A 26711-nucleotide genomic window follows, 5' to 3' on the forward strand; every position below is an offset into this window, starting at 1 on the left:
TGGCCAGAGCAGAAAGAGACTTGGGCTTTTCCCTTCCAACACATGTCCAGGAGTCACTGGCTCTTCTTCAAGAACATTTACTAGACACATACTAGATTTGTTTAGGGTCAGATTGTTTTTTATTTGTGTGTACTTTTGAATACCAAATGATTATAGCAATTATTTATTGTTTTGTTTTTAAAAAAAAAAAGTTGTATATTTTCTCTACACCATAAGCGTATATGTACATGAGTAAACATGATACTGACTCGCAGTGTGCTTTTGGAAACTATATATATGGTCCAGAAATAGACATTAGTTTCTTGATGTGAATTTATGGACATTCACCATGAACCGGTGAGCAGTACTTTTACCAGCAGATTAGTGATCAAATTGAAAGCATAGCAAGAGTAACCCAGACAGCATTTACATCTGTGCCAGATCCGTTTTTGAATCAGTAGATTCGCGCAGCAGTCGCACTCACTATGCAGATCTGTACCAACTTTGCGCCAGACTTGTCTGTAGCTTCTGACTGTGACAGTCCATCCAGCGGGTGCGGTGCCTATCCGGGGCAGCTTCGCAGACCAGACGCGCCACAACTGAATTGAGTCCGCCCAGCGGGTATGGGCCAGATCCCCAGGAGCTGCGCAGACCTGACGCCCCACAACTAACGGAACACTTTTCCCCCACATAAACCTGCAACTCTACGTTATGTGATTATGCAGAGTGAAAGACTACAGGCTGCACCGTCTTTGTGATTATTGGTAAGTACATTATACAAGTATCATTTTAAATGTAAACTGGTGTTGATGTCATTTTAGTCTGCTAAATATTTAGGCCTGTATTAAACATGAAAGTTTACAAACTTAGTTTACTCTGAAATTCTGACAACCTGAAACGTGCCAGACAAGCTGGTTTGTAGCTACGGTTAGCTTGTAGTCTAGGTTCTTTTAAACATGCATCCACAACTATGTGAACATGAGCTTTAAGGCTAAATTGGTGAGCTTTGCTTATCATTCACCAAAATCGCTTAGTAGCACTGCAGGTATTGCATAGACGGCCAGCGTTTTTTAAGCCTGTTTAAAATGGATTTAGAGTGGAAAAACTTGGCTGTAAACACTAGCTGCTAGGCTTTTTATCGAAGGTCCACAAGAATTGTCGCTGTTTATCCGGTTTGGGATGCAATGCGTTGTTGGCATACTAAACTGTTATAAAATAAATAATCTTTGGATGTTGAATCTAATATTTACTCTTTGTTTCTTTGCTTTGTGTGCTTTTTGTACGTCTCACAGGAGCAGTGAGGAAGAATCGCAGGTTGATGCCTAACTTTAACGTTAGTTCATTGGGCTAGTTTTTGCCCTGGTCCTCTGACATCCATCCGTGAACGGCGCTGCTATTCACCGTCTGCTCGAAAATATTTCTCAGGACAGCTACTAGCCTCTGCGAGAGATCTGCCGCTGCCGCGACCAAGGAACTGCTGCTGACCTGCGAGCTGCCATGATAGCAGCCTGCCCTGCAGTCTGGATTGAGTAGCCTAGCTAACATCGAAGAACTCTCACGAAACAACAAACTGTCGCTGTCAAAGTCCACCGACCTGCTGATCTGCAGGATCGCCCAACTGTTCTGTGCTTTCAGTGCTCCCCAGACTGCCAGTAATCTTCCTCCGACACAGCTGAGTGCCGTCGTCATCATCATCGGGACATCAGCCGGTTAGGTGCAACGGACTATGTTAACATGACATTTTCTTTCAATGCGTTTAGCGGAGTTTGTTTATCAACATAAGCCTTATATTTCACATATTGGTTTGTGTTATGTTGTAGGCCTAGGCCTAAACTTAGGCTAGCGGACACAGTGTTCTCTTTTGGCTTTTTTAAAATAAAAAACTATTTTGAATAGAATCACAGACCAGGGCCAGATGAGCCCCAGATGTAGAATATGAGTCTGGGCCAGATCCGCACCAAATGCCATGGCAATATTAACTGTACTGGGCCAGTTCTGGCCCAGATCTGTCTCTGATCCGTAATCCAACCAGTTCCGGTATTGGCCCGTTGGAAGAAATGACCCCGGGGCAGGTCCGTTTAGAGGATCTGCGCCAAATGCTAATGAAGATCTGGCCCAAATATATTTTGCTGTCTGGGAATGTATCTTTATAATTGATACCCATCAACCATTCTCTGGAGTAAGGTTAAAATGCTGATACAACTTACGAATCAAAGTAAAATTCTCAAAATTTCATAACATTATGGTAGGTGAGATTGAGTGTTTGGACCTACACCTCACCTTCAGGAGTAGTCCCATACCTGCAGAACACATTATTGTTGATGTAGTTGAACGCATCATGAGTTGACCAAACTATTCACATGCATATATTCTTATTTAACTGCTTCCTTCACGGAAATACATTAGTCAAATGGGAGGCCTACCGATTCTTTTCTGATTCCATATGGGAGCAGTCTGGAAGGGTTGTCATTACAGACCATAAAAAAACGACGCCATGTTGCCTGTCTGCTCTCCGTAATTCAGCAACAGAAACGGGTGGACTAGGACTAGGAACTATAGCTTACATATACACACAATTTCGTCCTCAAGTGGTATGTTTTTTCAGGTAATGTATAGTTACCGTTGGCGCGCCAGTTACAGGAAATTTGTTGCGAATTCACATACGGGTAACATCCGTTTCCAAACATTGTTACGAACTGTTCCTTTGTCCATTCTGAGAAGGCCATCTACTTTTACCATCTTACGATAACTAGAACCAGCCAGCTAAGAGCCAATATTGACACACACGTCCAGGTTTTGTTGATTCACTGATAAATATATTTGTGTAACGTTATGCGTGCTAGTTTTTCTTCTATGCTGGGACGAAGTTATCTTCAGTTAAAATTTGCAATTTAGAGTAAAATTAACGACCTGCTAAAAATCAAGTTTTTGCTTTCGCTAAGATTTATGGTAGAATCTAGCTCGTCGTTTCCTCGTAACATTAACGTTATCGCTAACGTGAAGTTGCATAGACAGACCGCTGGCCGCAAAGGTAAGCTAAATGTGTCATCTTTTTGCATCCTGACCACCTAGCATATTCTGCAATGAAAGTCTGGCTGTGGAAGTCTGCCAGTAATATTAGTACTACCGTTTGTCTACGTCTACTGATGGGTCATTCACGCACAATTGACAGTAACAGTACGTTAGAAGTAAGACATCACTGCCGTCTCTTGTTTGAAACTCTAAGCTTGGAATGATAGTCGGCAAACTGGCTATCTAACCTTAACATTAGCTGTTAAGTTTAACGCTAACACTTGATTAATAGTTGTTAGCTGTTTATCCCAACAGCTGTCAAAACATAAAATATACCTCACTAGAATTTTTCGAAGGCTTTTATGCAAACCCACGGACGTTTAATCCCCCTATTAATAGGCGTGTTCGACTTGGACTGAGTCTGACTTGGTCTGGCTTTCTACGGGAGGAGCTACAACAGAGGGCAGCTCATCCCGGACAGGCTACAGTCTGCCTGACATGACTCGCGGGAGATATCGCGGAATTTTGTTTGCAATAAATACAGCAGAACTTTCATTCTTACTCATTAAAATGAGCATGATGACTGACGAAATAAATTCTTATGAATTAGTTTAAATAAACCACTGTTGTCATACAGTTAACAGGCCTGCATTGTAGCAAATACATTCAATATCAAGTGTTTCCCATATATGTGTGTCTATCTATTTGGCCAACAGCAGAAAATAACAGAATATCCAAACGTTTTCAGTAGGCTAGCCTACCATTGTTGAAGAAATCACGTATAAGAAGGGATCCCTTCGGTTTAAGTTGAGACACACATATAAAGGAAACACTTGATATTTAATTTATGTGCTACAATGCAGGCCTGTTAACTGTATGACAACAGTGGTTTATTTAAACTACATCATAATAATTTATTTCGTCAGTCATCATGCTCATTTTAATGAGTAAGAATGAAAGTTCTGCTGTGTTTATTGCAAACAAAATTCTGCGATGTCTCCCGCGAGTCACGTCAGGCAGACTGTAGCCTGTCTGTCCAGGATGAGCTGCCCTCTGTTGTAGCTCCTCCTGGCTAGCCTCTGAAGATCACGTTTACGTAGAAAGCCAGACCAAGTCAGATCTGCCTCAAGTCGAACACGCCTGACAGAAGTCGGACAAAATTTCTAACCAGTAAGCATTGTGTCCATCCCAGTATGCATTGTGTTCAACCCAGCATGCATCACATCAAGTCAGATCTGCCTCAAGTCGAACACGCCTATTCTCTGGCTAGACGTTAATTGTTACAGCACAGTGTCTTTCTAAACGTGATGAAGTCATGGATGAAGCAAACATTAGGCGTGTTCGACTTGAGGCAGATCTGTGCAGATCTGACTTGATGTGATGCATGCTGGGTTGAACACAATGCATACTGGTTAAAAATTCTGTCCGACTTCTGTCAGCCGGGGAGGGACTTACCACCGTGACACCATGTCACATGACCTTAAAATATCGCGGGAGTCTTAGCCTGCAGACAGATCTTGCAGTTGCCTTCCACGAGCTGCACGAGCTGAAACACACCCTCATGACGTCAGTTCAAAGACGTGATAGGGCCATTTGGGAATGTCCTCGTGACGATTTTGACGGGAGTCTCATGCTGCTTCCTTATGTTGGAATATGCGAAAATAAACAGAAATCGAAGGGATACCTTCTTATACGTGATTTCTGCAACAATGGTAGGCTAGCCTACTGAAAACGTTTGGATATTCTGTTATTTTCTGCTGTTGGCTAAATAGATAGACACACATATAAAGGAAACACTTGATATTTAATTTATGTGCTACAATGCAGGCCTGTTAACTGTATGACAACAGTGGTTTATTTAAACTACATCATAATACAGGGCTCTACAGTGCGCCCATTTCACTCGCACATGCGAGTAAAAATGATGCCGTGCGAGTGCAAAAAAATATTTAGGCGCACTGGTGCGAATGACTTCTAACCATGTCAATGTTTGTCTACAAAATACACCGCAACATCGAGAAATATTACTGGTGCAAACCATGGAATCACGTCGCGAATGCAGCATAAAAACCTCCCATCACCTCCCTACACCTCCCATCAACGTTAGCAGTTTTGCGTTGTGACTCGATAGTAGTCGCTTCTATCAAATCCAAGAGCGCGCAGAAAAAGCGGAAAGTTAGACTAGCTAGCCAAGATGCAAAGATTGAAGAAATTAGTTCTTCTATCCACCGAATTAATTGGATATAGGAGGAACAGGATGAGATTCTGAGAATGCAGTGAGAGAAGGAAAGGTAACCTAACATGCCTTTTAGCCCAGTTGACGTATTGGCTGCAATATGCAAAATATAGCTGTAGCGAACGAACCGGCACAAAAGTACCCTCCCGTAATACTCCCATTTTATTCAAAGGTAGAACGCTACTGACAACTCCAGGCTTATACGCATGTATGTTTGTTTACACCGAATACAAGCTGAAGTGCAAAACGAAAGTAGGCCTAACGTTTGCCTACTGCCCCCATCAATGCAGATATTTCAAATAAAAACTAAAAGTATAAAACATACATCCTTGATTAGCCTATGTTGGGTTTTGTGGAAGAGAAAATGGACTGTTTTAGTAGTAGTAGTCTATTAGGCAGTATGCAGTCAGATAGGTCACCATGGGCATATTTGGATTAGCTATAGATGGATTCACAAATAAATAAATTAGCCTACATTTGGCAGGATACTTGATATACAGACTAAATGCAAATATGGCAATGCATTATATTATTTTACATTAACAAAATGTAGGAAAATAGAACAGACTGAAAATAAAGTAGGCACTGATCTTTAAAATCCTGTTTCCTGTAGCCTAAATGTTGTCAGTCATTCTTAATATTCGCAATTGGTGCACTGGCATGTTTAACTGTTAGCTGCAGTATAATGTTAGATTATGTGTAAGTTAAGTACAGAACTGACTGTGCTCCCAAATTTTTGTCTGTGCTCCTAAATTTTTTAACTTGGGCGCACAAGTGCTCCTGAATTTTTTTTTTAGTGTAGAGCCCTGTAATAATTTATTTCGTCAGTCATCATGCTCATTTTAATGAGTAAGAATGAAAGTTCTGCTGTGTTTATTGCAAACAAAATTCCGCGATATCTCCCGCGAGTCACGTCAAGCAGACTGTAGCCTGTCTGTCCGGGATGAGCTGCCCTCTGTTGTAGCTCCTCCTGGCTAGCCTCTGAAGATCACGTTTACGTAGAAAGCCAGACCAAGTCAGATCTGCCTCAAGTCGAACACGCCTGTTGTCTAATAAAGGGAGAACTGCCACTCTCGGAAAACTTCCGGAACTGGTTGCAGTTCCTCCTGTGGTTCCACATGAGGGCGCTCGTCCACGAGTGTAGAATGCATGGAGGTCTATGGAGCTGTACCCCTCAAAATCCACTTTTCTCGGGTTATACTTTTTTTTCAAGTAATTTGAATATTGTATTCGAAAGGGGAGGCAAAGAAAATACACTTGGTTGAGTATTATATTTTTTAAAGTCACTTATTTGTTCTAAAAAGCCTTTAAACATGTCAATGACGTCATTCATTAGCACAATGCTAGCGTGTTATGGGCAACAACGACCCAACCTGTAAGAAATCAAAAGGACATAAGTACTCGTTTATTTAACTTTTGACTTATAACCCATGTTGAAGTTATACAAACTACAATCAAATCTGAGATTTGTCAACGACAATCAGGTGAAAGAGACAAATTTAGCCGTCTAGCTCCATTGACTCCCATTCATTCTGCACTCATGGCGATCGCCCCCAGTGGAACTCTGGTGGAACTGCAACCAAAATAAGGTACAATGGGACTTAAAGCAACACCAAAGAACTTTTCCTCTGTCAAACGCACTATTTGTTTATCCAGCACCGGCTTTGCAAATAACAATGTCCACAGACAAGGTAGAATATGTTGCATGATTTTATGAAAATACGATGTATTGCAACTTCAGATGCAAGTCAAATTTGTAGTTTCTTATGTCTCATTCCATCGAACTACAGATCTGCTACCCGATCTGGCAAACTTACATAGTGCGGTTATAGCCGATAGAAGGCCGCGAAGCGAATGCAGAAGTGCCGTTCACCCTGTTACGAGTTGATGAACCACTGAAACGATTTTGGAAACATTATTTTAAGGTGCAAAAAACTCTTTGGTGTTGCTTTAAAGGGACACCAGGCAACGTTTTCGTGTTAATTAATCATCTTCGTAAGTCGGTATATGGTTAAATGACTCATTACGGGGCGAATGAAGGCTCTCTCGCCCGCCCCTACTGCCTGTAGGAAGAATATCCCACTTGCAAGTTCGGTGCATCCTACCCGCCGACCGAAGCAGGATCAGTTTACAGCACAGAGGCAGGCTAACAAAACGCTAGAGATTGTTGCAAACATGTGTATAATGGTAGAGCCAGCGAAGAAGCAGCGAAAACCCTTGACGGAAGACGCAAATAAAAGGAAAAGAGCTTCAGACCGAGCCAGAGGGAGTTTCGTAGAGAGAAAGCATCAGGCTTGCCTGGTGTCCCTTTAATACGGAGTGGCCAGGCTCTCCGTAGATGGGCTCTGGTCTAGATATGCGATTAACTGGTTGCGGAGCTTGTAAAGCGAAAGTCCATCCAGACGACGGACTACTTCATTAACCAGTAACGTTACCGATGCAAACACTGAATTGATGGTTAATGAGGAAAACAACTTGGTAGAACCGCTAATAATAATTGCACAAGTTTCCTCTGCAAAGTCTGTTGGTTCACCTAACGTTACATGCATTCAGCTGAATTACAATACATTGAGCTGAACTGAATCAATCTACTTTGCAAGTTATGGCTTATGTTGTCAACGGCCGCAGCTGTCTCGTGGGCAGACTAGAGTGACCTCATATATGGCTGCGCATTGGAATGTCTTTTCTGCCTCTCTTATGGAACTTTTGAATTGATGGTTTATTATTATCATTAAGACAACATAATAATAATAATAATAATAATAATAATAATAATAATAATAAAACGGCGATGCAGTACACCTGCAATTAAGATTCCTTTGTGTTGTATTGAATTACATGTCATAGATGTCATGAAGAATGGGGGTGCGCACCAAAGGCCAGTTTGTGAACCTGCGCTACCAATTCATTCTGTGTACCTAATTACAAGACTCATTCTGACAAGACTGATTTTCACGTTTTAGTATGAATGTTGTCATCTCCTCTTTACTGTTGACGTAGATGCTCCTCAAACATTACACCTCAGGTTGCCATGAGCATGCAAATAAGTTAAGCATGAAATGCCTTAGCTTTTTGCTTTTTGGCAGGAATAAATCTTATTAAACACGCCCCTTGTTGTCAGGACCAAAACCAGTTAGTTTGTAACAGTTCAGTGGTCAGTTATGGCTAACCTGTCAAGTCTCATCATTCATCAAAGCCTGTGCAGTGCATCATGTAAAATCTACTTGTTTGCCTGCGAGCCCTTTGTCACAAGCCAAGTATCATTTTGCCCTAAAATTAACGAAACACAAAAGCTGACATTAATGGTATATTCAGGTTGATTTAAATGCACACTGACATGTCACTTATTACAGTGCTCCAGGAATGCCCAAGGAAAAATATGACCCGCCTGACCCACATCGGATGTACACTATTATGTCCAGTGATGAGGCAGCCCATGGGAAGAAGTCATACTGGGCTGAACTTGAAATAAGTGGTAAGTTTAGGACCTCAAAATCGCCTACAAAGTCTACAGTGCATACGGAGTATTGTATTCACAGCACTTCACTTTTTCCACATTTTGTTATGTTTCAGACTCCTCTTAAAATGGATTCAATTATTTCCTCATCAATCTACACACAATACTCCATCACTTCACAAAAAAACAGGTGTGTTGGAGTGTTTTGTAAATTCATTAAAAATAAAAGACTGAAATATTTCATTTACATAAGTATTCACGCCCTTTTTTTTGACGCTTGTAATTGAGCTCTGGTGCATCCTACTTCTATCAATGGTCCTTGAGATGCTTCTACAACTTGTTCGAAGTCCACCTGTGCCTAAATTAATTCACAGGACATTATTAGGAAAGGTACACATACCTTTATATAAGGTCTCACAGTTGATGGTGTATGTCAGAGTGAAAACCAGACCACAAGGTCGAGAGAATTGTCCATAGACCGGCGAGACAGGGTTGTGTGAAGAAGATATGGGGAAGGATACAATTCTGAAACATTGAAAGTGCCCAAGAGCACAGTAGCCTCCATCATTCTCAAATGGAAAAGTTTGGAACAACCAACAGTCTTCCTAGATCTGGCCGCTCAGCCAAACTGAGTAATCCGGGACGAAGGGCCTTGGTCAGACAGGTAACCAAGGACCCAATGGTCACTATGAATGAAACATAATAAAATGTGGAAAAAGTGAAGTGCTGTGAATACTTTCCGTATGCACTGTATAGCCTCTTAAATCTGACATGCAAAGTGTGAAAGACTTGAACTGTCATTTGAAATGGTGAGGTTTCTGAGAGTGTTAAAATAAGTTTCTCAATTGTAGTTAGGTTTTTTTTTCTCCAATAAATACATTATGACTATTATTAATTATTATAATGATTGTTATGAAATAATAATGACTTATTACATGTGTATTTTTCTGAAACTTGAAAAGGCAGAATGTTTGTACACGTACAAACATTGTATGCATTATATAAAAGTGTTAGACATTCATGATCTGAAATCCCTTAATTCCATTTTTGCAGGGAAAGTGCGGAGCCTCAGTTCAGGCTTGTGGTCACTCACTCACCTCACCGCTTTACACGTCAGCGACAACTCCTTGTCGAGGATTCCCCCAGATATTGCCAAGCTACACAACCTTGTATACCTGGATCTTTCATCCAACAACATCAGGAGCCTGCCTGCTGAGCTTGGCAACATGGTGTCTCTCAGGTAAGCCCTGTTGTTATTAGGTGCTGCTATAGTTGTATGGATGAAAAACACTTTTTCTGAAAGCATTTACCTATCTTCCACAGGGAATTGCTTTTAAATAACAACCAGTTGCGGGTTTTGCCTTTTGAATTGGGAAAACTGTTTCAGTTACAAACACTGGGATTGAAAGGTGAGTGTTACTCTTCCATAGTAACTTACTTTCCCTTTTTAACCCCATTAAAGGTGCTCTAAGTGATGTTACATGGTTTCTAAGCTAAACAATTTTTTGTCACCTACAGCAAACATCACCTCACCACCCGCTAGCTGCCTGTGCCCTGAATACACTGTAAAAAAAAAAAACGCGGTCTCTGTGGACAGCCCAGGCTCCAAAAACAGCAACAAAAACAACTTGGTCCAGCCTGGACCATTACATTTTACAAACTGTTCCAGCCAATCACCGGCGAGATGCGTGTTTTGGAGAGTTTCCATTGCATGGGAGGGAGGGGGAGGGAGTAGCGAGCTAGCTCTCTGTTTTTGTTTTGTTTGAACGTCTACAGAAGTGACGTTACCCTACATCGCTTAGAGCACCTTTAAGTGTTTGAAAACACTGAAAAGGAAATTAAGTTGACATTTTCATTTGATGCCTTTCAAAGGGAACCCTCTCACACAGGTGATCATGAAGTTATACCAGGAACCAGATGGTACAAGACGGCTGTTAAACTACCTGCTTGACAATCTGGCTGGTGCCATCAAACGCAGTAAGTGTGTTTTTTCCCCTTAATTACTCATCCAATTACTTGTTTCCTTTCAATAAAATCAGCATTGTCTCTGTGTGGACTTTAGACCCTTTACATCTCTCCCCTACATACACAGCACATTGTCTCATGAGGAAGCTTCTCCAACACACATATTGCACACTGCCCTCTCCCCACATACACAGCACACTATCCCATCTCCCCTGCCATGCCCCCAACACACACACCAAGACCCCTGGCAGTTGGGTTAGCCCCTTGAGCCGTGGATCTGCCCAAGGTTTCTTCCTTGGTAAGGGAGTTTTTCCTTGCCCCTGTTGCTCTTGGGTGCTCCTTGTTGGTGCCCCCCCCCCCCCCCCCCCCCCATCCCAATCCTCCCCCACCTTTCTTATGCAGGCCTTGCCACTTAATCTACTAAACCCCTCTTCTACTGCACCCCCCCCCCCCCCCCCCCCCCCCCCATAAATGCACAAATAGGCTGACACCAGACATAATTTCACTGCATTTCTTACTTCTGTACTGTATCAGTTTCGAAGTAGATATGATGTGCGTCCCCATTATTACCATTGATATGCAAATCTCATGACCATTCACCCTTTGTCAAGTCCAGCATCCCTATGTTACTGTTGCTAGGTCAGTTAAACAATGGCCATGCAGCATTAGAAACCTCCATTACAACTTGTTATTCTGATTCTTGAAAATCATGACAAAAGTACAATCAACAACTATGGGCACAAGGGAAGAAATAACCTTCAGATAAAATCTGAAAACTAAGGAGAAATGGGCAATGCCTGCCAAGCGAACAAACAAACAAAATACCTCATGTGGTGGACATTTTAGTACATTGCACAGTGCTTCTGCCATTCACTGCCTTTAGTCTGCTTAATTTTTGTTTTAGCGTTTTGATAGCAACATCTTTTTGTCATCAAAACCAATGCCTAGATTTTCTGCTGCCATTGTTTCACTCACACCTTATTTTCATCAAGTTTGAAAAAAAAAAACATTAATTTTCCTATAAAGATTTTTTCTTTGCAACCAGGAAGTATTAAAAAGCTAACATTAAAAACTACAAGCTTTTGGTATACTTCCCCACTCTATTGTAAGACTGATATAACATTGTATCATTTGTTTCTTTGCTCAGTTCCAACAGAGCAGCCCCCATCCAGGTCTTTGATTGTACTACAAGAGCCCGACAGAACAAGGCCGTCAGGTACCCTCTCTACTATTATTACACACTATTATTATACACACTAAGGCAGTGTTGAAGACATGGCTTCAGGTCTGTAATGGCCAATCCAGTGAACTAATGACTATATTTATCAATATGTTTAGTCTTTTTCAATGTAAGGTGGTATTTGCAAAAATAATTGGCAATAATTAACCAAAATTTTATTTTGGTTTTAAATGTGGTATATTACACAAAAATATTCAAAAATGTGTTCACCTTTACCTTGTGTTTTACTAATATACTAATACTCTATGTAAGACACAAATGGGTGCATCAGAATAGTCTGTGTGTGTAAGTAAGTACGCTTGCATGCCTGTGTCCTTGTATGTATGTGTGCTTCTGTGTGCGACCGCATGTTTGTGAGTGTGTGTGCGTGCGTGCGTGCGTGCCTGCCTGCATGTGTGTGTGCGCGTGCGCGCGTGTGTGTGTGTGTGTAAGTAAGTATGCTTGCATGTCTGTGTCCTTGTATGTATGTGTGTGCTTCTGTGTGTGACCGCATGTTTGTGAGTGTGTGCGTGTATGTGTACCAATATTTATGTGTGTGTGTTTCTGTGTGTGCGCATGTTTTGTAAATCGTAAATCAGGTTTCCAGGCCAAGTATACTTGCAAGGATTTTGGTCTCTGCATTTATCCCATCCATGAATTAGTGAACACACAGAGCACACAGTGAACACACAGTGAGGTGAAGTACACACTAACCCGGAGCAGTGAGCTGCCTTGCTACAGTGGCGCTTGGGGAGCGATGAGGGGTTAGGTGCCTTACTCAAGGGCACTTCAGCCGTTCTTACTGGTCGGGGATTGAACTGGCAACCCTTCGGTTCCAAGCCCGAAGCCCTAACCAGCAAGCCACGACTGCCCCATGTTTGTGGGTCAAATGAGAGATAAATAGGTGCCGGGGGCACACCCGTGAGTTCATGTACACATAACTTGAGATAAATCCAGGGTTCCCACAGGTCATGGAATTTCTGGAATATCATGGAATTTTGGAAAGTCTATTCCAGACATGGAAAGTCAGGGAATTTCATCATTGTTGGCGAAAAGTCATGGAATATCAGGGAATTTTGTTGTAAATCTACTTGCCAAAATACATTAATACAAATATATTTCCTGGTTATATCTGGTTATTAGCTTTACTGCTTGCTTGAGTAGTTGTGGTTAGCCCAACTTTGTTTATTCAATGCCCATTCATCTCCCATGCAAAAAAGTAAAAGATTCTTGAACGCTATGCGGCTGTTCTGAAATCTTTGGTTTGTATATTGTACCATTTAATTAATTATATTGTGGGTCATGGATTTTTTTTTTTTTGTTGTTTTTTGTCAGGGAAAGTCATGGAATTTTACATTTGACTTAAAGTGGGAACTCTGGTGAACTGTCTGGGCAAGGGAAGTCAATGCAGCTTAATTTGTATAGCACGTTCCATATTAGGCAATGCTTTACATCATCCAAAGAATAGCAGACAATAGTACATAAAACAATAAATGATAATATAATATAATAAATATAAAAATAGAAAAGGAAATTAAAATGTAAAAATTCAAAAACCACAACTGCAAATCCAAAACCGCGATCGCAAATCCAAAACCACAACCGCAAATCAAAAACCACAACCGCAAATCGAAAATCACAACCGCAAATGAGGAATCACAATGACATTAACAAAATCACATTGGGTTCATCTCAAATCTCTATTTGCATACGGCCTCTCTCCTCGGTCCTCCAGCTCTTGCCTCAGAAATCGTTCAAAGCTCGATATCATCGAGGATGACTCATTTATCTAATTGCAACCAGAGGAGGCAAGAGAGATGAGGGAAGTGGAAGGCCCGATACGTGAGGAAACACAAAAGTATCTTACGCGGAAGCGTTTTCAGTCAGAATTGTGTGATCATTGGTCTATCTACTAGACAATAAACTAGTAGATAGACCAAGAAAAGACCATTATATGCTGGAAATAGGCCGCATCATCAGTAATTGACCTCTCTTAAAAGTGATGCGTGAGTGAGCAGGACATCTCATCTCTCATATCTGTCTCTCCTTCATTCCTCCATCCTCCTATCGTTCCTTCCTCGTTTCCTTTACAAAATGAATTAGAAAGAGGGATTAGGACAGGAGGAAGGAAGGAAGGAAGGATAGACAAAAAGACAACTGATATGAACCAACTGGAAATAAAAGCATGGATGCGTTTTTCCAAGCCTTGTTGTGTCATAAAATCTCTGAGTCTGGCGAAAAAAGGCTGATTTGGTTATTGCTCTCGTGGCTGTCAACGTTTAGTACATTGAGAATGTCATCCAGAGTACATTGAGACCAATGGAGTTGACTGGTCTTGTTGTGTGGAAGTGTGCTCAGACGGGGCAAATAACAGTGGAGTGACAGCAATTTTCACACACCGTATGCTCCATCACAAAGTGCTTGTGGCTAAGCGGCTAGAGGATGAGCTTAATTTATTTTTACTTTTGCCGCAGTATTGTCGATGGGTTTAATAACACATCTTGCAAAAGGGGGGCCTTAGCCAGAACCTAGTGGTATTTGGGAAGCCTTGCCATGGAAAGGTTTGGGACCCCTGGTTTAGATCACTGTCAATTATGACACCAAGGTTTTTAACAGAACCTTTTCTTTGAGGCCTTTGGTTTCAAGAAGAGTGTCAACTCTAATCCTTTCATCCCTTTTGGCAAATATGATCACTTTAGTCTTGTCCTCAATCAGCTGAAGATTTATGACGCAGCCTGTTGTTGACTTGGTTGATGATTGATATAGAAAATCGGAGGGACCATAGTCAATTGGTGATTGGGAAAGTAAATTTGGGTGCATCAGCAGAATTATGATAGGTACTCTTATTATTCCTGATAATTTGTCCAAGTGGAGTATATAGAGGTTTAAAGGAGGACCTTGCCGGTTGTGGCTGTGCAGGCAAGTGTTGAAGTATCGAGCAGTAGCCAAAGTTGTAGGGAGGTGGAGCTCCAGACCGGTCCATGTAATCATCTTGACTGGCCTATTTGACATCAAAGTATGCTGGCAAGTTGATGCCTTGTCACCAGTACTTAAGGCTATGAGATTGACCAATCAGAGGGGTCTCTTTGCCTTCACCCACCTGAATTCTTTTTTTTGTATCACTGATCCTCGTCAAAACTGATGCACACTGCTCAACACTAACAGGACTCACAATGTGTGTGTGGAAAACCTGGACCCTGTCTTTAGATGTCTTTAAGCACTTTCATTTGGGACAAACACAATGAAAATCAGTGCAGGATTGACTTAGCTGTCATGCAAATCATGGCCACAATGCATTCATATGGGGGGCATCTGGCTAACAGAATAGACCACTGTTTTCGCCACTGACTGGCTCAATGTGTCATTACCAGTGCTGGGCAGCATGGACAAGATCCCGTACCGTACAGTATTTTCCGGACTATAAGTCACACTTTTTTTCATAGTTTGGCTGGTCCTGCGACTCAGGTGCTAAAGATGCTGTTGTGACCTTCTCTCCTGAAAATGGCTGTTTGAAGCGTGATACAGTTCTTTATAATGATGCGGGGTTTTGGCTGTTCATTCTTGACTGGTTGGCCATCTTTGTACTATTCCATTACAAAATAGAAGCTAGTCAGTGTGGTAGCATTCAGATGTCTTTTTCATACTGAATCAAGTAACAGCAACTGTGGGGTGTCAAATGAGCTCCAATCATGTACATTTCCCTTCTTTTTTATCAGCACTCTTCTCAGTCATGTGCTACAACGTCCTCTGTGACAAGTACGCTACACGTCAGCTGTACGGCTGCTGTCCATCATGGGCCCTAAACTGGGAGTACAGGAAGAAGGCCATCATGCAGGAGATTCTCAGCTGCAATGCTGACATCATCAGCCTTCAGGTCTTTAGCCCTTTGTCCCTTACTGTGCAATAGACTAGTGCTGCGCTGATGTGCATATTCAAACAGTAGGACTGAATGGAAGCCTGACAATACTCCCATACTGTCATCACAAACACCCTCAAGATATCTTGAAGAGGCATTATGAGGCACTTAATTGTATTAAAAGTGCAGCCTACAATTTTTGCATTTTTGACAAATTGAAATTGGTGTCCTGGCTCTAAACGGGATGCAAACAAAATGGCTCAGATAGAGGCAAAACAATCCCAGCCAATCCTCACATTGGTTCAGTAGGACACAAGGGACGCCCTGTGTTAGAAGTCAGTAGATGAAAAACTAACCTACTGCTGAAAAATGAATACAGACTGAGGTGACAATGAGAGAGATCTCTCCAAAAACATGTTCATCAAACAACAATGCTTTGTGTGAGGGATAACCCAGTGCAGCATGGGCAGAGTGGCGTGCACAATACTCTGCAGTTTTCTATCTTGTATAAATGTCCTGGGGGTGCAATGTGAATGCAAAGGCTAATTTAACTTCCTGTTCATTTTACTGTGGCCTAATTTATATATGTAGAAATGACAAATTTAAACAGATTCAAATGCAATATCTGAAACATCATCACAATTCTTGGAGTTGCACTTTATATGGAATTGCATGCTCCTTTTGCATGTTGATGTGTGGCAAAAGGATCTGTGCATGCAAAACATAGTAGCTGTTCATGTTGTTACTGCTTCATATTGTGCTGAAGGTATTTTTTATGAAATATGCCTATTTCTTGAACAGGAAGTGGAAACAGAGCAGTATTACAACTTCTTCTTGGTGGAGCTGAAAGAACAGGGATACGATGGATTCTTTAGTCCCAAGTCCAGAGCAAGAACGATGTCTGAGTCTGACCGCAAGCATGTGGATGGATGTGCGATATTCTACAGAACAGAAAAGTGAGCCATACTTCATTATTACTTAAGGCAGCCATGAGGAGCTTTTGGCTAAAAAAAATGAAAAAATTGGCTAAGCTAGACAGCAAAATAAAACTGAGTTTAGACCAACAGTCAGATGGAGCCAGGCCAACCAATATACAAAACTGAGGAATGTTTTTTTGTGTATACAGAAAATATATGTTTATATCTTAAACATCTTTAACATCTTCAACAAAGGAAAAGTGGTCTAACAACAACCTTGGTTCTATTTTTAGTTGATAACAAGTGCAAACTGTCATTGGGGATGTTAATGACATTAATAGGTGGAGTTTTGCTTCAACTGTAAAATGGATTGTTTGAGTTGACATTTCCCATTTGCTGTACAGGTTCAGTTTGGTACAGAAGCATACAGTAGAATTCAACCAGTTGGCCATGGCAAACTCTGAAGGGTCTGAAGCCATGCTGAACCGTGTGATGACCAAGGACAACATTGGAGTAGCGGTGTTGCTGGAGCTGCGCAAAGAGATGATGGAACTATCGTGTGAGTCACCTTTGGAGGGAAAGATACATTTTCTATTCTTCTTCTTTATTTCTTCTTTTTTGGTTCTTCCGTCACGATAGGCCAGTAGAGGAGAAAATCACCGCCCTGCTGACAAAAACAGCCTGACCAGCTAAAGGTGGTTTGCTGGTTGACCAGCTTGTTTGACCACCATACTGTATGATGGTTGATCTGCTAGACCAGCAAAACTCTTGCGAAAAAAACATACCTTCGGCTGGTCTGGTTTTCCCAGCTTATGATGGTAATTCAGCTGGTTTTGCTTGTTGTACCACTGGTCATTTTAGCTGGTGTTGCTGGTCTATAGTGCTGGTTTAACTGGCCATACCAGCTTATGTTGGTCATTCTAGCAAACCAGCATGACCATCTTGCACCAACAATGTCAAGCTTGGCAGGCTGGTCACCAGCATGATCTTACACCAGCCGTATCCCACACAACAGGCTGGTCACACCAGCATGACCAGCTTCCTCAGTTGGTCACGCCTGCATGTCCAGCTGGTAGCCCAACCAGCTACACCAGCAAAGACCAGCAAGAGCTGGAAGAAAACCAGCAAAGACAAGCTAAAACCAGCTACCAGCTAGGTTTCATAATTCTGCTGATGCACCCAGGTTTCTAGCTGTTTTTTTCAGTTTTAAGTAAATTGTCACGCTAATGTGTTGAATCTTCACCTAAATAAAGTCAGGGTTTAACAGTCAAAACGTATGTTTTACGTCGTACGGGTTCGGGCAGATAATTCATGTTGATGTGTCGGGTTACATCGGGTCGGGTCGGGTCGGGTTGTAATTTTCAGGCCCGTTGAGAACTCTATCTCTTAGGTCCAAAAGTATGCTAACTTACCAATATTTGAAATCAGATAGGGGCATCCTTAATTACCTAAACTATTACTCTTAAAGATTACATAAAATGGATGAATGGAGTATTTTACCTTGTTTTCTGATGTTAACATAGGATGTTATGTCTTTGGTCTGTCAAAAACTTGCTCAGGTGCCGTTTCACAAGCCCATTTACAACCCTATAATTAGACCGGGGAATAAGATGGCCTATTTTAGCAGATATCTAACACCACATCACGGTAGCTTTGTGGCCCTGCACCTAACTATCCTTATTCAACAAAGCCAAGGTAGACACGGTTTTCCATTCTATGTCTGCTGCTGATTAATTCCTCTAAGCAATTATAATTTCACCATCTTCCTTTTCCCCAGTGGCATGGAAAGGCCCATAACAGTAGTGTTTTTTTTATCATCAAAAATGAACATGATATGGACAAATGCATCTTGCATTTGTTAACTTAAAGGACATTTTTCTTGGTTTTTAGAAATGTAATTTGATGCAGTCCTTGTTTTTTTGTATAACTGTATATCAGTGGTTCTCAAAGTGTAGGGTGGGCCAAAAATTGTATTTTAACGTTTTGCCGGGGTGATGGGGTCAGGTGGGGCTTGAAAATTCCCCACCTCCAAAGTGGGAAATGATGGGAAAAGTTTGAGAACCACTGCTGTATATGATGAATTGTTTATTTAATAAAATTTTCATTAAAACATCCTCTGTAATGTTTCTGTAAGCTGTTACTTAAAACTCATTGATAACATTGTCATCCCTGTTGTACAGCAGTCAAGTCTCTGCAGGGCATGGAGAAGCAATTACTGCTAGTGGCCAATGCTCACATGCACTGGGACCCAGAATATTGTGACGTGAAGCTTGTGCAGACAATGATGTTCCTGTCTGAAGTGAAGAATATTGTAGACAAGGCTACACGCAGTCTAAAGCTCTCATCCATCTCGGGAGAAACAAACTCAATTCCTCTAGTTTTGTGTGCTGATCTCAACTCACTACCAGACTCTGGTTAGTCTTTAACAGTTAAGAGCATCACAAATAAACTGCTCACCTGCCTGTGGTTACCTTGCAACAGTCCTTGTTGTTATCTAGTTATCTGGGTATTAGATGGGGAGGGTCACTATGTTTAAGACTGACACATACAGTATTTTCACTCATTACTGGTGTACTTTGATCTAATTCCATTACTGGTGTTTTAGTCTAATGCCACACAAATGTGTTACAGAATATGTTTCTGCTGCTTATCATTTGTGCATCAAGTACTTTATTTGCCAAGATCACTTACTGTATGTGAGAATAGTGTAAATGCACACTAAGCAGAATTCTAGAGCAAAAAATACAAGACATAAAGAGTATTGTGTGGGTATTTATGGAACACTGCTGAAACTATTTCTCTTCTGTGCAACAGGTGTGGTGGAGTTTTTAAGTACAGGCGGAGTGGACTGTACACACAAAGACTTCAAAGAGCTACGCTATAGCGACTGCCTCACCAACTTTAACTGCAATGGCAAGAACGGAACATCTAATGGCATGATCACACATGGCTTCAAGCTGAAGAGCGCCTATGAGAGTGGGCTGATGCCGTACACCAACTACACCTTTGACTTCAAGGTCAGGGTCCTTCTCGTTACAGCAAAAACAATGTCATGTGGGCTCACAAAAAATAATATGTAAAGGTACACATATTTGTACCGAACCGTTTAGGTACAGGATGTTAGTTTCAATACAGATGTGTACCGAATGTACTGAACGCAGTAATCAACAGTAGGCTTTGTTGTGTATGGACCATGTTTCAAATTCGAGTTCCCACACAAACACATTAAGTGACTAACCATATGTCAGTTTAGTCATTAACGTCTGTAGCAGCCAATAACGTAATAACGGCCAACAATATAATAATTTTAATGTAATAAAGCCAATAATGTAATAACTTGCCAATAATGCAATAACATTTCTGCACTAATAACGTAATAATTTTTTGCCAATAATGTAATAACTTATTACATTATTGGCTGGCTATTACATTATCAGCTGGGTTAAAAAAAAAAAGCATCAAAAATGTAATAACTGCAGCCGATGTAATAATCGCCTTATTGGAGGCCAAGCAGCGAAGGCACCCATAGTGTTTCTACCTTTTCTTTCTATGATTATTATTATTATTATTATGATAATTATGCATTTTCCTTCCGTTATGGGAGTCTATTGCAGTCCATAGATCCATGTGGTAAAAAGTTTTGAAATTTAGCACACTGATTCATGATTTTTGGCACACTGATTCATGATTCTTTTCTTGCTTGGCATGTCCGATATAATAGTATCGAGTTGCCATGATAACTCTGGCCTGTTTGGCCCCGTCATTGCTGCCTGCAGCTTTATCTTAAGTTTTATTGGATATAAAGAGTTAGGATGTGATCAGACACAACGCACTTTGCCGCTTTTAAAACAGTGCACTATGTTTTCATATAAACTCGGACAATTTTCAGCTTGGAACTTTTTTCAATTTGAGGTGCAGCAGATTTCCTTTCACGGAGATATTAGTCTGGGACACCATAGTTCACTACCGTTTTCATCGGTTGGCAGATTACCTGCTCAAACAGTGACGAGATGGGATGACACTAGTTTCGAAATTGAAAGTGGCTTTGGTAAACTACCATGAGATTCATTTTTAGGGGCCCTATCTTACACCCACTTTGCCTATGAGTTCAAATAGTGCAGATGCATGTAGGCTATACTCTGCTAGTCACAAACAGGTTTTTAGAAAGGAAGGTTTAGTCGAATCACTGTTCAACGTCTCCATGCAAGCAGATTCCTTCAAATATTATCAAAATTCTGATGCGCTGTTTGAAGATGCGCTGCTTGCTATTAAAGGAAATTACAGATGTCATTCTCATTGGTCTAAAGCAGTGGTCGCCAACAGGAAAAATAAAAGCACAGTCACCAAATTCCCGCATGTTCGCCAACGTTTACAGGGCCTAAATTTCAGCGCGGGATTGCGGTATAGCGCATGATTTATTCAAGACCCGCAACTCTAGCCATCATAATGCGAGAAATTCCCGCACACATTTTACATCGCTGTCTGATAACATTAATCTAAAAATGGAGCGGCGTGAATGCGGGGACCGGACGGACCAACTTCTGACTCGAACCGAACGTAACCCCATGCAGACACACAAACGCGCACAACAGCACTTTGCAGGTGTGCTCTCTCTCTCTCCCTCTCTCTCGCAACAGGACTTGTCACCGCTGAAGTCAAATTATGCTAGGTGCTTCTACATCAACTGCTACCTGACAAGAAATTAAAACGAAAGTTTAGCGATCAGGAACTGTCAGGAATTTGTTCTCCATTTGAAGAACGTAATCGATTGTGGACATGCACAGACAGCTACAGACACGGAGCGCATCGTAGGCCTGGTTACTTTCACTTTCTAGAGTGCGCATTCATTACGTGAAAGATGCTTCAAACCAAAACAGTGATCAAACATTATCAAATTTAAATGTGTCACAAACACTTACTCCAATTAGAAAATCAAAACCAAAATCATGTAGAATAAAGTAAAGACTATGTTAAGTGTTGTTATCTCATTGACGCCTGTATAAGGGGGTGGAGGATGTGATATTTTTGACCTGATACATTTGTATTAGTTATGGGCTAGGTTGATGTGGGCCCTGGTGTTTCGGAGCCCCATTCACACCTGAGACCTTGTAACACTAACAAGTCACATGACACCGGGGAGGGAAAATGGCTAATTGGGCCCAATTTGGACATTTTCACTTAGGGGTATGCTCACTTTTGTTGCCAACGGTTTAGACATTAATGGCTATGTATTGAGTTATTTTGAGGGGAGAGTAAATTTACACTTTTATACAAGCTGTACACTGACTACTTTACATTGTAGCAAAGTGTAATTTCTTCAGTGTTGTCCCATGAAAAGATATAAAATATTTTCAACACGCCAAAATGACGTAAAAATTATGTGCAATAAACCAACACTTCAAATAGTCCAGGCTACTTTGGACTTGAGACTGTGATTATACATACGACAATTCCAACTGCAAGGTCCCTAATTGAAACGAGCATAGGCTAATGGTCCCAAATTTAAAGCATGTTTCAGAAAACTATACAGGTACAGACGAGTGGCAGACAGAGCGACGTGTCACTTATGCTACCAAAGATTGATTTTGAGTCACATCATTGCAAAAATGGTTTGTCTTCTCTATCAGGAAGTTATTCAATAAGCTTAACGATAAACATATAGCCTTAACTCAAAACAGCGATTAGGCTTATGTCATTTTGATCTGAAAAAATGTCACATGCAGCCATGCCTAAACTCTGCTCAGTGCACTTTTTTATAGGTTAATGTATTATAATATAATATTCAGTATTCATTATTGAATTATGTTTTTTCCTATCATCCTATTTTTAAAGCAGGCATAGGCTACCTGCGGACATAATTGGGCTACGGGTTTTCTACGGGAATGGCATGTTTGAACGAGCACTGCACTAGTCATATAAATTACAATTAACGTATTAAATGGTTCATTAGAATTAATTGATACTATTTTAGGCAATTGTCTTCATTTAAGTTCGCTGACACTGTGACCTGTGATATTTTCCTTTGTGCTGTAGGGTGTTATTGATTACATCTTCTACTCCAAGCCTCAGCTGAACGTTCTAGGCATTCTGGGTCCATTGGATCCCCACTGGCTCCTGGAGAACAATATCAGTGGCTGCCCCCATCCCCACATCCCATCTGATCACTTCTCCCTGTTTGCACAACTGGAGCTGGTCCTGCCTCACTTGCCCTCACTTAATGGAGTCCATCTACCGTCTCGCAGGTAGTGAGCCCTTCTTGCACATAGGGAGCCATTGCGCACGAGCCATCCCCTTTCTTCTCCAGACTGTAACTTAAATTGACTTGACTTGACTTGACTTGACTAAATGCACATTCATTTACAAAATCTGCTTATCCAACAGGGATCGTCTAAGTTTGTTGTAATTTCTCTGCTTTATTTTACATTCACTATGAAATTTGAACGCAAATGGTAATTATGCTAGCTTATCCTTCCCAGTTGAGGAATGATCTTATGTTTGTTTATTTGTTTTGTTTTCTCATTCAACATTTTATTTTCATCAGAAATGGTTTATAGGTAGCCTGGAAGACAGCCGAACTTAGCCCTGCCCACAACATTTGAGGTCGGAAAGTTCGGTCTGGAATTGTTCCGTTGAGAACTTTTGATATGTGGGGATTTCACTTTTGCATGTCAGTTTTGCATGTAATCGGGGAAAACGCCGTTTTTGCATTGTGACATCGTGTTCCCTCTTTAGTTTGAAATCTCTGATTGGCGACCTGTTTGCTCGAGGGGTTTGCGACACCCTTCTCTAGCATCGCTGTAAACAGAATTATTTTTAAAAACAAAGTAGGGGAAAAATCAGTTTTTCCGAATAGCCTAGCTACGTATAGCCTAAACATGGTGTATTTTGGTGATTACCAGCATCCTCTCTCTCTATCAATCAGCAGCATTGATCTAGTAGCAGCTCAATTGCCTCAAATCTTCAAAGCATAAGGCAATGGCAATCTTACATTTTGTCAGTCAAGAGTAGAGGGCACCTTTTCCTTTGTCACACAAATCTGCAGCACTGTTATTTAGGCCAGTAGCAACGGTACCCTGACACACGTCATCTCTCAACTCACAGTGGTTTTGCAGGTGTTTGTACAAATAGAAATATAGATTTAGTCTCAAATGATTGTATTGAATAAAAAAGACCAGCCTTTTTGGTGTTTATTTTTGTTTCTCTTTTTGTATTAACAATAAATTATGATCTGATTTGAGAAAAGGATTGTATTGTAAACAGAGATAACATTTTTATCCAGTAAATGTTGAAATATACAGTTGATAACTACCAGCTTGTACAAAAGTCAAAGAAGTTGTCCCAGATTTTCACTGCCGTTTCGTTTTTTGCACTCTATAAGATTATTTAATAGTTATTTTTTTGTCTTTGGTTCTCAGAGCATATTGTTCAATGTGTACGTACTGTACATTGTGTAGTTGACAGATGGTTCCATCACTTCATCCATCCACTTACATTTACACAGTCTTTTTACTTTACATTTACACAGTCTATTTACAGTATTTCATAACCACATGTAGAGCAACTTTAAAAGATACATTGTGAGTTAAAATGTCACGGTCATGATTACTTTTGTGCAAATTCGAAGGCAATACTCTCTTCTGTGATACAAAGTCAACATTGTGCCTCACTTGTTTGTAATCTTGCACTATCAGCCATCAGTGAACACCTGTGTAACCTCTTTTTCTTTTTAAAAGTAATATTGTTGAAATTTGTGGGATTTTTTTATTTTATTTTATTATTTTTTGTATAAGTTCTACGTTTTCTCTAAGTTTTTCATTCAATCAAGTCATTATGTGTATGTACTTGTTTTCATTGAGGTCCAAAAGTTCTTCAGTAATCAGGTATCGCATTATGTGGTTTAGTTTTCTTTTAATCTCTGTGTAGGAGTTGGTTCTCCCCAGAGTTGAAGGGTGTTCCTCTCTCAATTGATTTAAATTTGAATTCCAACCCTTGACTTTAGTGTCACTAAATGTGTTTCAGGATTGTGCAAAATTCAGAACTGAATTGAGAATGACTCATAAATTCCAATTAAATTCTTAACTTTTAATTAAATTTTAATTGAGGTCCAAAACAGAATTTAGAATTACAATTGTAATTTGAATTAAAGAAAGTGTAATACATAATTTAAGTGTAGTGTTTAACAATGAAGCTTTAGAGTGTAAAGTAATCCTTACCACATGTATAATGGGTAACTTAACAGTAACCAATTACATTTCCAAAGTAACCTTGCCACCACTGAATGTATGTGAGATTTAACACATTCTTTCTGTTGTGTGACTGTGTGGAATTTCTTTGTATTGCCATGAATTTAATTCACTTTGTTATTCCAATTCAAATTCAAATTAAACTTCCTGGGGGGCGGAACCGATTCAAATTCAGAGGCCAATTCTGAATTTTGCACAAGCCTGATGTGTTTATCCTCCTTTAACGACTCTGTTGTTCGTTTTCCCATTTCTCCATTGTGAAAGCAAGTGATACAGCCCGTATGTATCTGAATATTACCCAGTCAATTTCAGTCAGCTTTCAGTTACTGACCAACACTATCCTCTGTTAATTTCAGGTCTTTGGGACCAAAATATGAAGGTACTCTGTAAATATTGAATGTGTGCTATTTAAAGACACATTGTGTTTTTTTGTCCAGGTGTCATATTTTAAAGGGGAATGTGTACATTAATGAACATGCACTTATGTTAGATTTGTTTCACAGAATTCTCCAAACTCACCTGCCATAACTTCACTTCTACCACTCCAAAAATATATTTTTCCGTCTGTTTTTAAAAAGAGAGGTGAGTTTGTTGAAAGCAAGAAATGGCTACTATACTATAGGACCTTTTATGTCCTAGTTGTATCCATTTCTTGTGTTTTTGTTTCTAAGAAAACAGTGTCTTGTTGAATAAATGTATAATAGTATTGTAAAATTAAGCATATCTTTATGTAAAATGTGAATATAAACTGTATCTCCTGTTTCCTTTCTACAGAATTTTGCTTTTGTGTTTAATGTGTATATCATGAATGATTAGTAGTATTGCTTTTTTGTATTTTATTTATTTTGTTTATTTTTTATGGCTCTAAAACCAAACTATTTTCTATGTTTTATTCAGGAAATATATAAAGTCAATGTAACATCAGTACTACCCAACAACATTAGTTGTAAAAAAGATTGTAGACATAGATATCATCTAATGTGAAGAGCCAGCGTATGACTTTCCATTGGACTAAGCAAAATGTGTATTTTTTGTGTGTTTTTTTTCCTTGTGTGTAATATAGGGGTGGGGATATCAAATGTTACGGTGGTCTGTACAACAATTGTACATTTTTGTTTTTTAGCTTTGTGATCTTCATAGAAGATTAATTTAACTTAAAATGGATTTGGTGTCTCCAGCCAGATTATTGTGTGGGTTGCATCACCTTGAGTTCAAACCGAAACCAAAACAGTGCAAATTTTTTTTTTATTATTATGCGCAGCAGAAAATGTCTCTATCAGATGAAAGGTTTTAAAATATTTTTTTTATGTCTTATGCCTGAATTTTTATTGATGGTCCTGCTGTTCCAGGCCCTCCTCGCCTACTCAATATTTTCATTAGCCACCTAGGAGATGTCATTGTGTGGTACACTGGAACATCACATGTTCACCATGCAAAACACAACATTAAAGGAATGTTAAGTTAAAAAACAATAGTTTTAAAACATGGCAGCTCTTTTTAAGCAAACAATACAATTTGTAGAGTTAAACAGAATGGTAAACAAGCACTTTGTTTCCCTTCACAGTTTCATGGACTTTCTTTCTCTGTGTACTGTACATAGATGGGGTTGGCTTGCTTCCTCTACGCCCATGTATTTTCCTACTATGGTTGACAAATAAATGCTACCATATGTCTGTTTCACTGTCTCTCTTTCATCCATCATTCAGTCACATCTTTATATTAAAAATCCCTTTGTTGGATAGTTGACCATTTTATACTGAATGTTTTTTATAAATTAATTGTGGCCTGTATTCACCAAGACATCCCACGTTTGGCGAAACTCCTAAT

General features: G+C 40.1%; 1 protein-coding gene and 1 long non-coding RNA gene across 2 annotated transcripts; one reads left to right on the plus strand and one right to left on the minus strand.

Annotated features, from left to right (window-relative positions):
- Window positions 1-92: 92 nt before the first annotated feature.
- Window positions 93-24138, plus strand: LOC121694481 (CCR4-NOT transcription complex subunit 6). Its single transcript, XM_042074662.1, has 13 exons — window positions 93-978; window positions 1272-3010; window positions 8581-8702; window positions 9738-9924; window positions 10008-10093; window positions 10557-10661; window positions 11797-11865; window positions 15585-15742; window positions 16526-16680; window positions 17046-17200; window positions 18822-19055; window positions 19456-19658; window positions 22675-24138. The coding sequence occupies exons 3-13, from the start codon at window positions 8591-8593 to the stop codon at window positions 22885-22887; spliced, it is 1677 nt and encodes a 558-aa protein (XP_041930596.1). The 5' UTR covers window positions 93-978; window positions 1272-3010; window positions 8581-8590; the 3' UTR covers window positions 22888-24138.
- Window positions 13836-17502, minus strand: LOC121694482. The gene is made up of 3 exons (XR_006025771.1): window positions 17491-17502; window positions 17427-17432; window positions 13836-13914 (listed from the first exon to the last, which is right to left on the minus strand). It is a non-coding gene; the product is annotated as an uncharacterized LOC121694482 (long non-coding RNA).
- Window positions 24139-26711: the final 2573 nt, after the last annotated feature.

The sequence above is a fragment of the Alosa sapidissima genome, chromosome 20, assembly GCF_018492685.1.
Source record: "Alosa sapidissima isolate fAloSap1 chromosome 20, fAloSap1.pri, whole genome shotgun sequence".
Taxonomy (NCBI): Eukaryota; Metazoa; Chordata; class Actinopteri; order Clupeiformes; family Clupeidae; genus Alosa; species Alosa sapidissima.